General features: G+C 43.5%; 1 protein-coding gene across 5 annotated transcripts in view; it reads right to left on the bottom strand.

The window, feature by feature from the left end:
* GRIA2 (glutamate ionotropic receptor AMPA type subunit 2) overlaps positions 1 to 12,056 on the bottom strand; it is a 351,551-nt gene extending 339,495 nt beyond the window's left edge. For 4 of the 5 annotated variants that reach the window (XR_013219998.1, XM_077279404.1, XM_077279402.1 and 1 more), the window contains exons 1-2: positions 11,682 to 12,056; positions 11,031 to 11,171 (exon numbers count right to left, since the gene is read on the bottom strand). Coding sequence is in view for 3 of the 5 variants with exons in the window: in XM_077279404.1 (XP_077135519.1) it covers positions 11,031 to 11,171; positions 11,682 to 11,769 (229 nt within the window). In the remaining 2 variants the exon portion in view is untranslated. The remainder of the gene's footprint in view (positions 1 to 11,030; positions 11,172 to 11,681) is intronic. The other variant, XR_013219999.1, reaches the window with a different exon arrangement.
* Positions 12,057 to 13,330: the final 1,274 nt, after the last annotated feature.

The raw sequence follows: 13,330 nt of genomic DNA, 5'->3' as shown, positions 1-13,330 counted from the left end.
ATGTGAGATATAGCAGTTATCATAGAAGACCCCATCCCTAGCTTGATATGGCTTCTAACAAACAACCAAAGTAATTAGGCTATACATCAAATATATATGTAACCACTGAAAGAAACATTTAGCCACAATGGAGAAAACACATCAAGGTCAGAATGAAACTGCATTTACAGAAGCTTAGCAGTTAGCACATTTTTGTGAGGTAGAAAAATATCTAGTTCCAGTAACTTAACTCGGTTGTGACTTGTGAATGAAGGTGTTAAATACACAGCTACAGCACCGAACCTTATTTTAAGTCTGAATCAGGCAAGGTTGAAACCCAGTTTTGGCTCAATGGTCACAGTTCTCTCAAATTGGAGTCTGATCTGACCATTGACAGTGTACGCAGTGTAAACATACATTTTAAGTTGCACATGTAATTATCATTAAATAGGTACAATTAGTCCTTCTAGAAATCAAGTCCAACCATGATGAAAATCTAGTCAAAGCCTTATAATATTGTGGGTATAAAGCAAATTTCACATATGTATTTCCCTAACCCAGTAGCAGGTATTTATCTCAGAGTGTCCATATGTAGAAATATATACCCACTGCTAATTAACAAGTGACCTGTCCTTGGGCCTCCACCACTGTCACACAAATACCTGGAGGTGGTGCTGACAGACTAATGGGCTGGTTGGGGTATACACAGACACTGGTGGGGGAGTGTTCTTGCCCTCAAGCCAATAAGCTTATTATTATGGTGATACACGTGGTTGTGTTGGCCAACAGGCACAAGGGTTTGGTGGTCAATGAGCCCTCTGAGAACCATTTAAATCTCCAGTGGGCTTGTCTTTTTACCTATTACTGTACAGTACAGACCAAAAGTTTGGACACACCTTCTCATTCAAATATTTTTCTGTATTTTCATGACTATAAAAATTGTACATTCACACTGAAGGCATCAAAACTATGAATTAACACATGTGGAATTATATATTTAACAAAAAAGTGTGAAACAACTGAAATTATGTCTTATATTCTAGGTTCTTCAAAGTAGCCACCTTTTGCTTTGATGACTGCTTTGCACACTCTTGGCATTCTCTTGATGAGCTTCAAGAGGTAGTCACTGGGAATGATTTTCACATCACAGATGTGCCCTGTCAGGTTTAATAAGTGGGATTTCTTGCTTATAAATGGGGTTGGGACCATCAGTTGTGTTGTTCAGAAGTCTGGTGGATACACAGCTGATAGTCCTACTGAATAGACTGTTAGAATTTGTATTATGGCAAGAAAAAAGCAGCTAAGTATAGAAAAACGAGTGGCCATCATTACTTTAAGAAATGAAGGTCCGTCAGTCCAAAAAATTGGGAAAACTTTGGAAGTGTCCCCAAGTGCAGTGGCAAAAACCATCAAGCGCTACAAAGAAACTGGCTCAGATGAGGACCGCCCCAGGAAAAGAAGACCAAAAGTCACCTCTGCTTCTGAGGATAAGTTTATCCGAGTCACCAGCCTCAGAAATCACAGGTTAACAGCAGCTCAGATTAGAGACCAGGTCAATGCCACACAGAGTTCAAGCAGCAGACACATCTCTACAACAACTGTTAAGAGGAGACTTTGTGCAGCAGACCTTCATGGTAAAATAGCTGCTAGGAAACCACTGCTTACACCCCCTGACGAAGGAACTGGAGTTCTGAAACGTGCGTTGGGGTGCACAATATCAGCTACTTGGCGATCCTAAGGGTTACTCCCTCATCTTTCTAAGTAAGTGACTTTTGAAAGTATCTGCATATAGCACCTTATTATAGCACTTTATTTTATGCACCCATGCACTTTTTTTTTTATAGCCATTCGATTTTTCCTGCACTTGGCCTACAAGTATAAGGCTATATACACATTATATGCACTTCATACACTTTGTACCATATGGATTTCTTGATATAATAATTTTACTGAGTGGCATGGTTTCCTTTGATACAAATTTAGTCCTTTGGGGTATAATATATAAAATAACTTGACCTACCGCACGCAAAAATTTAAATGTTTCTATACATGAATTGAATTGTTAATATATTCTTGATATGTGCACATATATATTATATACTACATATTTATAATAATTTTAATATTGTATAATTTAATCGCTGCTCTATTGCTTCTAATAAAAGATATACAGTATATATTTTAAAACATTCCCTGTCTTGGTGGTTCTGGTCCTGTTTATGCTTGGAGCACGGTTCTAAGAGGAGATTTTGTGCAGCAGGCCTTCATGGTAAAATAGCTGCTAGGAAACCACTGCTAAGGGCAGGCAACAAGCAGAAGAGACTTGTTTGGGCTAAAGAACACAAGGAATGGTCATTAGACCAGTGGAAATCTGTGCTTTGGTCTGATGAGTCCAAATTTGAGATCTTTGGTTCCAACCACTGTGTCTTTGTGTGACACAGAAAAGGTGAACGGATGGACTCTACATGCCTGGTTCCCACCATGAAGCATGGAGGAGGAGGTGTGATGGTGTGGGGATGCTTTGCTGGTGACACTTTTGGGGATTTATTCAAAATTGAAGACATACTGAACCAGCATGGCTACCACAGCATCTTGCAGTGGCATGCTATTCTATCCGGTTTGCGTTTAGTTGGACCATCATTTATTTTTCAACAAGACAATGACCCCAAACACACCTCCAGGCTGTGTAAGGGCTATTTGACCAAGAAGGAGAGTGACGGGGTGCTTCGCCAGATGACCTGGCCTCCACAGTCACCAGACCTGAACCCAATCGAGACAGCTTGGGGTGAGCTGGACCGCAGAGTGAAGGCAAAATGGCCAACAAGTGCTAAGCATCTCTGGGAACTCCTTCAAGGCTGTTGGAGGACCATTTCCGGTGACTACCTCTTGAAGCTCATCAAGAGAATGCCAAAAGTGTGCAAAGCAGTAATCAAAGCAAAAGGTGGCTACTTTGAAGAACCTTGAATATAAGACATATTTTCAGTTGTTTCACCCTTTTTTGTTAAGTATATAATTCCACATGTGTTAATTCATAGTTTTGATGCCTTCAGTGTGAATGTACAATTTTCATAGTCATGAAAATACAGAAAAATCTTTGAATGAGAAGGTGTGTCCAAACTTTTGGTCTGCACCGCATATCATATACTACTCTAACTTGCTTTATATTAGTCTGACCCGTTATACAATCAGCTTTGTTCCCTGCTTATTTTGCTGTTTAACTCCTGGTGGCTGTTGGCTTTCTTTCATGTTTAGGGCATCCCTAGGGCCTTTTAGTGAGGGTAAGCCGTCACTGAGTGGGGGCACCATTGCGCAAGTCCTAGGTGCCAACCTCTGATGTTAGGTAGGGTGAATCAAAGAGACAGGGTTTAGTGTAACGAATTGGATAGGCTTTCCTTTTTGCCTGTTTTCCTTTTTGTCTTTTCTCTAGTGTCCCCGTTCTAATTTTTTCTAAGTGGTTGTGTGATTTTTCTGTGGGTATTGGTGCAGACATGTCCTCCTCATGTTTATACTTTTTTTATTTAAGTTACATTATTTTATTATGCTACAGCCTTTTGAACTCTGTTCATGTGGTATAATGAGCAGCTAGCTAAAACTCCTTTATTGAATACTGAGTAACATTGTTGTTTGGTTGATTATCTCGTGTTTGGGTTACTGTTATCATAAACAATATTTTTTGATAGCTCATGATGAGATTAGTAACATGAGGACACAATTAAATATGTCTACCATTGGCCACCATTGACGGTCACGTGTTACTAACTTTCAATTATATTTGCTGTATTGATTTAACTCCTCGATGCCCTTGTATTGTCTGACAACTCTGTTGGCCTTACTTTACTGCAACCCAACATCCTTTATTTGAATCTGACTTTCCCTTGTCTATGTTTCTGCTTCCAATTTTGTTACTGTCCTCATTTCACTAGTTTTGACCTAGATTGTACTTATTTTCACTCAAATTGCTACAAGAGTCAGCAGCTACTCTGTGGACCCTGTGAGAACCCAATGAAGGCCAGCAAAGAGCACAATCCATGGCAGGCGTAAAAAAATACTAGGAAGCTCTTTGGACCTGCCAATTGGAACAGCATGCACAAAGACAATCTGTGATAATATATTCTGAGTTGATATACCCTTAGAAGTGTGAGGTGGCTTTTACTGAGCACTTCTCATTGCTCAGCACATATTTGGTGGATTGCAATTCACTAGTAATTGTAAACCATGGGAATGAATGACTAATTTAGTCTCCTATATGGGTACAAGGAAAGTAGACACATGAGACTACACTTATAAATAATTCCCATTGCAGGAAGTAGAAAGCACAATTATATTTCCTTCAAAGGGAATCTGTCACCACTTTTCACCTATGTAAACTATTAATATGGATATACAGGCTACAGAATGCTGAACACAGTCCTACATGTGTGTCTCATATCAGATGTGTTGTTGCTGAGAAATCAGTTTTTATGACTTTATACAATTGACCTCTTTGAGGCTCTCGGGAGAGGATGTTACCTGGAAGATAACTCTGCCTCCAGAGCTTGTTTTACATGAAGGGGTGTAACCAGTGTGATGTGTAATGGTTCTCATTGTTATCAGTGTAATGTGTAATGGTTACCAGTGTGATGTGTAATGGTTACTGGTGTTATCAGTGTGATGTGTAATGGATTCTAGTGTTGCCAGTGTGATGTATAATGGATACCAGTGTTACCAGTGTGATGTGTAATGGTTACCAGTGTTATCAGTGTGATGTGTAATGGATTCTACAGCAGTGTTGCTAGTGTGATGTTTAATGGATACCAGTGTTACCAGTGTGATGAATAATGGTCACCAGTGTTATCAGTGTGATATGTAATGGCCTCTCTGTGTTCCTGATCTCACTGCAGAGCTGTGTGTGATTATACCTGACACATCTACAGGTTCCTCTCCACGCGACCCCCCCAACAGACTTATCGATTACAGTAAACGGCGGCCCACTCTCCCCAGTCCCACAAGCTCGCTGCCTCGGGGTAATCCTTGACACTGATCTCTCCTTCAAACCACATATCCAAGCCCTTTCCACTTACTGCCGCCTTCAAATCAAAAATATTTCACAAATCCGTACATTCCTAAACCAAGAATCTGCAAAAACCCTAGTCCATGCCCTCATAATCTCCTACCTTGACTACTGCAACCTCCTGCTCTGTGGCCTCCAATTGGAACACTCTCGCACCCCTCCAATCTATTCTAAACTCTGCTGCCCGACTAATCCACCTGTCCCCCCGCTATTCCCCAGCCTCTCCCCTCTGTCATTCCCTTCACTGGCTCCCCATTGCCCAGAGACTCCAGTACAAAACCCTAACCATAACATACAAAGCCATCCACAACCTGTCTCCTCCATACATCTGTGACCTCGTCTCCCGGTACTTTCCTGCACGCAACCTCCGATCCTCACAAGATCTCCTTCTCTACTCCCCTCTTATCTCCTCTTCCCACAATCGCATACAAGATTTCTTTCGCGCATCACCCCTACTCTGGAACTCTCTACTACAACATATCAGACTCTCGCCTATCATTGAAACCTTCAAAAAGTACCTGAAGACTCACATCTTCTGACAAGTCTAGAACCTGCAGTAACCGCCGATCGACCAAACCGCTGCACGACCAGATCTACCCTAACCTATTGTTTCCTCACCCATCCCTTGTAGATTGTGAGCTCTCGCGGGCAGGGTCCTCTCTCCTCCTGTACCAGTTGTGACTTGTATTGTTTAAGATTATTGTACTTGTTTTTATTATGTATACCCCTCCTCACATGTAAATTGCCATGGAATAAATAGCGCTATAATAATAAATAATAATAATAATAATAATAATAATAATAATCTTCAGCTTCCATCTCACAGGCAGACAGGGCAGCAATATTGTTACAATACAGCAAAGCTGAGAGAGAAGAAAAAATGTGTTTGCAAGAAAACAAATTCCATTTCTCTTGTTCTGTGTTAGTTATTTGTCTCACTGGTAATTTGCCTTCATGTAAATAAAGCTCTGGAGGCAGAGTTATCCTCCAGGCACCATCCGCCCTGAAGCCTGGAAAAGGTCATTTAAATAAAGTGATAAAAGATGATTTCTCAACAACAAAGCATCTTATATGAGACACACAGGGAGGACTGTTTTCAGCAGTCTATAGCCTGTATGGCCATATTATTACCGTATATACTCGAGTATAAGCCAACCCAAGTATAAGTCGAGGCACCTAATTTTGCCACGGAAAACTGGGTAAGCTTATTGACTCGAGTATAAGCCGAGTATGCATTGTCCCCTCATCCCTGTCGTGGTATGCATGGCTCCTCTGTCCTCCCTCTGTTGCGTGCATGGCTCCATCATCCTCCCCCTGTTGTGTACATGGCTCCTCCGTCCTCCTCCCCGTTGTGTGCATGGCTCCTCCGTCCTCCCCTGTTGTGTGCATGGCTCCTCCGTCCTCCCCCTTTTGTGTGCATGGCTCCTCTGTCCTCCCCCTGTTGTGTGCATGGCTCCTCCGCCCTCCCCCTGTTGTGCGCATGGCTAATCCATCCTCCCCCTGTTGTGTGCATGGCTCCTCCGTCCTGCCCCTGCTGTCTGCATGGTTCCTCTGTCCTCCCCCTGTTGTGTACATGGCTCCTTCATCCTCCCCGTTGTGTGCATGGCTTCTCCATCCTCCCCCTGTTGTGCGCATGGCTCCTTCGTCCTCCTCGTTGTGTGCATGGCTCCTCCGTCCTCCCCGTTGTGTGCATGGCTCCTCCATCCACCCCCTATTGAGTGCATGGCTTCGCCGTCCTCCCCCTGTTGTCTCCATGGCTTCTCCATCCTCCCCGTTGTGTACATGGTTCCTCCGTCATCCCCCTGTTGTGTACATGGCTCCTCTATTCACCCCTGTTGTGTTCATGGCTCTTCCGTCCTCCCCCTGTTGTGTACATGGCTCCTCTATCCTCCCCCTGTTGTGTGCATGGCTTCTCCGTCCTCCCCCTGTTGTGCACATGGCTCCTCCATCCTCCCCCTGTTGTGTGCATGGCTCCTCCGTCCTCCCCTTGTTGTGTGCATGGCTCCGCCGTCCTCCCCCTGTTGTGTGTGTGGCTTCTCCGTCCTCCCCCTGTTGTGTGCATGGCTACTCCTTCCTCCCCCTGTTGTCTTCATGGCTCTTCTATCCTCCCAAAGGTTGTGTGCATGGCTCCTCCATCCTCCCCCTGTTGTGTGCATGGCTCCTCCGTCCTCCCCATTGTGTGCACGGCTCCTCCGTCCTCCCCCTGTTGTGTGCATGGCTCCTCCGTCCTCCCCTTGTTGTGTGCATGGCTCCGCCGTCCTCCCCGTTGTGCGCGTGGCTTCTCCGTCCTCCCCCTGTTGTGTGCATGGCTCCTCCTTCCTTCCCCTGTTATCTCCATGGCTCTTCTGTCCTCCCAAAGGTTGTGTGCATGGCTTTGCCGTCCTCCCCCTGTTGTGTGCATGGCTCCTCCATCCTCCCCGTTGTGTGCATGGCTCCGCCGTCCTCCCCGTTCTGTGCATGGCTTCTCTGTCCTCCCCCTGTTGTGTGCATGGCTCCTCCGTCCTCCCCCTGTTGTCTCCATGGCTCCTCCGTCCTCCCCATTGTGTGCATGGCTCCTCCGTCCTCCCCCTATTGTGTGCATGGCTTCGCCGTCCTCCCCCTGTTGCGTGCATGGCTTCGCCGTCCTCCCCCTGTTGTGTGCATGGCTTCTCCGTCCTCCCCGTTGTGTGCATGGCTCCTCCATCCTCCCCCTGCTGTGTGCATGGCTCCTCCATCCTCCCCCTGTTGTGTGCATGGCTCATCCATCCTCCCCCTGTTGTGTGCATGGCTCCTCCATCCTCCCCCTGTTGTATGCATGACTCCTCCGTCCTCCCCATTGTGTGCATGGCTCCTCCGTGACAGATTCCCCTTAAGATGGCAGCTGTCCCTATGTCCTCTGCACATACAGTATAACATGTCCACTCTTGGCCTAATCGACAAACTGTAGGGTAATGTTTGTTCAACAATATGATTGTGTTGCTCAAAAACACAGAGGGCGGTTTCACACCATGTTTTTGGACTTCATGTATGAATTTGTATTAAGAAAAATCATACTTATATGAATACATTTGTATTTACATAGAATAGAGTAAGGTAAATGTTTGCATGTAAAATGGGTATCATTTTGAGAAATGTTTGCACCCATATCTGTTTCGATCTTTTTTTTTACAGTATGCAAAAACGCAGTCTTCTGCACTTTTTCATCCTTGGACATAACAAATCGGTTTTTATAACATTTCAATTGATGGAAAAAGGAGGAAAATATATAGTCTACTGTTTGCATTCTTTTTTTCAAGATGTTTATTTAATTTTTTTTACAGAAATGAAGTCACTTGACCCCCTGACAGTCCTTCCTACATCTTTAACAAAAAAAGCCTTTTTTAAAAAAAGAAAATAAACAGATGCAGCATTTACGTAAAGAAAAATGGATATATTTTCTTCAAGACTATATCCGTTTTACAACAGATCAGGGTTTTTTTGTTTACAGTATAAAAACATGTAGCTTTCAAATGTTATAAAAACGTGGTGGGAACCAGGCCTTACGCCCTCTCCCCAGGATCCGGAACTAGCAGCTTCTATTATTTTTTCATGTGTACTAAAACAATAAAAAGGTGACTTATATTGGTTGCTTTAGGAAACATTGATGCTGATTTGCTGCACAATACTTGTGAAATGATAATAAGTAGCTGAGAAGAATTATAATTTTTAATCATCTTGTTACCATGGATACTGAGATTATTGAGTATTCTTTGACAGATGGTCTCTGGCAGAGAAAAGTCATTGAAGCCCTCAATCTGGTGACCGGTAACAGCTCATTAGAAGACTGTACACACTTTTGTGTTTCTCAAACAAGAATTTGGTAGGCCAATGAGTGGGCACAATATCAACCTCTAGGTTCTCCCAATTGTTCCATAAAATGGAGGTCTGTCCTGATGGTAGATTTTCTCGAAAAGGGTATTCTCTACACAATCTACGGCAACTCTAGTGATGCTACTCGCTTGACTTTTTCCTCATCTATAATAAAAATAGGGTTCCTTGACCCCCTGATTGTCTAATTCTAAGGACACTGGGGGATCATAAACAACAAATAAAATCACCGGACCCCCATTCTCTCTGAAAATCCTTAAAAATTGTTAATGTGTTAAATGTTTACAGTGGAAGTGCCCATTTAATATTCACCATGGACATGGGTGGCCACTTTAACTTTGACCACAAACCATACGTAAAACTGAAATACTTTAAATTCCATGTTATGGCAAACTATTAGCTAAAATATTCTGACTTGATTGATCACAATTTTAACCAATTAGTTGCCATTGATCAATTGCTTACATGAAAGCAAGCAGCTAAATTAATTGCCAAATCAGCTTCATCCGTGATTTTGCTTGCTTTATGGTGTCCCTGTGCATTCACGGCTAGCAGTGAAGATCAGACTCTTACTATACTTGCATCTGCCCTACATACTCTACGGTATATCCATCTCTGCTATGGGAATAAATCACAGCAGAGCGGACATGGATCTGCGGCACAGACCAGCGTATTGCACAGGATGCTGAGTGGAAACCACACAGTGTCGGAGCCAGGATACAGAAAAGCATCCTTCATTTCCGGTGCTGAGCAGCTGCGTTCAGGAATGGAAAGCGGGCAGCACTGAGCCCCACACATAGGCAGGGAGGGCTGCGCTAGTTGTATTAATGCACAGATGCATATTGTACATTATATAATACGGATAATAATCAGCATAGGGATTATTTATAGACCTTGTCTCCATAAATACAAGGCTAAGTAGTAATGAGAGCAAGGACCCAAGCCGCTGGCTACAGCAGGGTTATTCCACTGCCCCCTCCCCTGTCCTCAGTGTTACTGGACCTGCAGCACAGGCTGCTAATGAGAGCTGTGTGCATGAATCAGCAGCCCCTTGTCATAACGTCAGGATGCAGAATCCAGCTCACCCAAGCCAGCAATACAACCCTAACGTCAGTCCTATGGCTAGCTTCCTCCTTGGTACATGAGATGCTGCGACCTGATTTAGAATCTAGCCCAGTATACAGCACGCTCTCCCTCAGAATCACATCTTTTATGGTCTGCTTATCACTAATGATAAATGATGTAGGGTATGTGGCTAATTTATAATAAACTCACTGCATGTAACACAACTGGGACGGTGGTGGCACTACGCCGCCATTACAAGTCACAGTGGTCTTCATGCTGGATCTGCTTATTTTACTTAAAGCTATGTCCACATGAGGATTTGTGGTACCAACGCGCCGTATGATGAATGAATCCCTCGGATCGATCACTGGAATCACCAAAACACCAACGGTCAGATGGAAGCCCATACACATTCATATCAAACGTTATGCAACTTAGGGAAATGAATTTGTTTTGGATTGCTAATCAATGGGATTATCTAGAGAGGCGATCAATCAGCCGCTATAAATAGAACAGTTTATGTGCTGTGACTACAGGAGCCCGCATTAACAAGACCCGTACATTGTAACCCAGCCTCCTGGCTACTGATGGTCCGGGTGATACTGTTGCCATAAGAATAGCTTGGTGAAGGAGTAACCATTCTAATAAGGAGATATTACTCTGAGTAAAATGGCTGATCATCACTCTGCATCTGCTCATATTTAATTACAAATCACTGCCCCATATGTTTGACTGTTCTCCCACAAATACATTACTGGGGACTGCACAGCCCAGCAAACACACAGGCGGCTGCTATGCAGTATGTAGCACTAATAGACATATATACCGGCCTCTGCTAGTGCTATGTGGTCGCATGTAGTGGAATGCCATGATGCAGTAACAGGTCCCAATGGCTATGCTCCATGCCGAGCATGTAAGGGCACCATTGGTTGCCAGGGTGGCGTATAAAGCATTGCAGGACAAACTTGCAGTAGAAAAGATAGGTGAGTGTTTGCACTGCACTGTGACTATTCACCTATAGGACAATGGTATAGGTAGATGGATCACATACTATCATTTTCAATAAGGATAATGAAAATGCATTACTTACAAGCATTGGTTACGGCAAAGCTGTTAGCTACCTCCAGATTGTCGATATGGGGCGTCAGTCTAAACTCTGAAATGGAATTGAAAACCATCCCTACCCGAAATGCACTGTATTCCTGATCTGCACCCCTTGGAAATAATCCTCCTGGAAAAGATGACATATCATAATGTTATATATCTTAGGCTCAGCTACAACAGAATAGAACACATTGCAAAGAAAAAAACTGCAATCTTACATTTTTATATAATCGAATTCCTGCTCATCGGTAATTATAGTGTAAAACCTCTAACTATGGAGCTGTGGTCGATTGCCAAAGGTGCAGATGCCAAGCTAAATCCTGTGATCTGGTCAGTATATATCATGGGAAGCGGAATCCACTGTGATCTAGCTACAAGGTACATATATCACGGCATATGCAGCGCTAATCACGGTGATTGACTTATTACATAGCATGTACATAGTCTATGTATTATGAGATACTGTGGGAACATGCTTCTAGCTGTGCAGCTGCAGGCACTGTAACGTTGTAACACACACATGCAATCAAATATTATGGGCACTGCTGTGGTGCTGTAGTCTCCACGATCTGATTGTTACTAAGAAAACATCAAATATATAAGGCTGTAGTATAAATAATGACAACAAATATCTTACCTATCTGTATGCTATTGGAATACACTCCAATAATGAGTCCCCACAGAACAGGAACCAGGAAGACAGAAATATACATAATCTTGTGCATTTCCAAGAGAGAAAAAAATCAAGCATCCAAGAGAACAGCTTCCTGTGTCTACTGCAGTCGTGCTTTAGATCAGCTGCATGCTTCTGAAGGCATGGACAACCCGAGAAACACAAGAGCTGAGGGCTGATGGAGTCTGGAAGATGGAGGCTGCCCTGGCTCCTGGATGCTTGGATGCAGATGTGGTCCCTGTGTCTCAGTATTGTTCATTCAGACACTCAGAGAGAGGAGGCAGGCAGACGGGAGCGAGCATCGGGGGCGAGCACAGTCCTCCCCCACCAGCACCTCTCTTCCTTCCAGGAAACTAGACAAAAGGAAGCAGCAGAGTAACAAGCAGTCCTACAAGGATGGGTCCTACAAGGATGGGTCCTACAAGGATGGGTCCTACAAGGATGGGTCCTACAAGGATGGGTCCTACAAGGATGGGTCCTACAAGGATGGGTCCTACATGGATGGATCCTACAAGGATGGTCCTACATGGATGGATCTTACATGGATGGGTCCTGCAAGGATGAATCCTACAAGGATGGGGTCAGAGCCTCCACAAAGGAGACCCCAAACCTCAGCAAGCACTGGATAGAGCTCAGGAGAAGGCAGCACTTAACAAGGAATTTATTAACCCATGTGTCAGAGCTTGCAACCTTTCAGCTCTTCTGTAGAGAAGTTTGCAAACACAGCAAATGTAGGTCAGTGTCTCCCATAAGGGTCAGTGACCCATAAGGTCACACAGCAATTAGAATTACTAGTAAGTATAACCAAATCATGACTACATAATCAAAATGACTTATACCTGTAACGCAGTGTAAGGAAAATGCAACACTATGTACATAAAAGTTGCCATATGCAATAAATGTATATAAAAGTGCAAAAAAGTGTTACTCCTATTTATTTATTATGCTTTTTTTTATATAGCGCTATCATATTTTGCAGTGCTTTACAGACATTGTCATTGCTGTCCCCATTGGGGCTCACAGTCTAAATTCCCTATCAGTATCTCTTTGGAGTGTGGTAGAAAACAAATGCAAACATGGGGAGAACATACAAACTCCTTGCAGATGCCGTCCTACCCTGTGACTGCTCTGATTGCAAACAGCTAGCTGTTCACCTTATAGATGCAAGTCAAGGTTGGTTCACAAGAGTTGAATCGCCATTAGGCAAGTTTAAAAAGGGCTACTGGGAAATTAGGCTGATTCTAAAAAGGATGAACCGGCCATCACACAGTGTACATGTGCCGCCGGACATCCTCAATGCAGGGCTTTACTTATCACAGTTGAAGATATATCCCTTTTGCCAATCACTAAAGGGACATGAGTAAAGTGTAGAAGACAGTGCAAACCCTAATTACAGACACAACCAACCTGCCAGTCACTGGAGGGACTGTGAGACCAGAGCTGAAAAAGGAAAATTTGCATGCCAATCCCCAAAATAATTTGATTTGCAATGGGACAGGCTATATCAATGAGCATCAAAAGGGACCTATTAAAAGTGTGGTGACTGAATGGACCCTTTAATTGAAACCCATTTTGGCATTGAAACTTAATAACTGGTATGACATGCACTTCAT

The sequence above is a fragment of the Ranitomeya variabilis genome, chromosome 1 (assembly GCF_051348905.1).
Source record: "Ranitomeya variabilis isolate aRanVar5 chromosome 1, aRanVar5.hap1, whole genome shotgun sequence".
Classification (NCBI taxonomy): domain Eukaryota; kingdom Metazoa; phylum Chordata; class Amphibia; order Anura; family Dendrobatidae; genus Ranitomeya; species Ranitomeya variabilis.
This window is presented reverse-complemented; position numbering and strand designations above follow the sequence as displayed.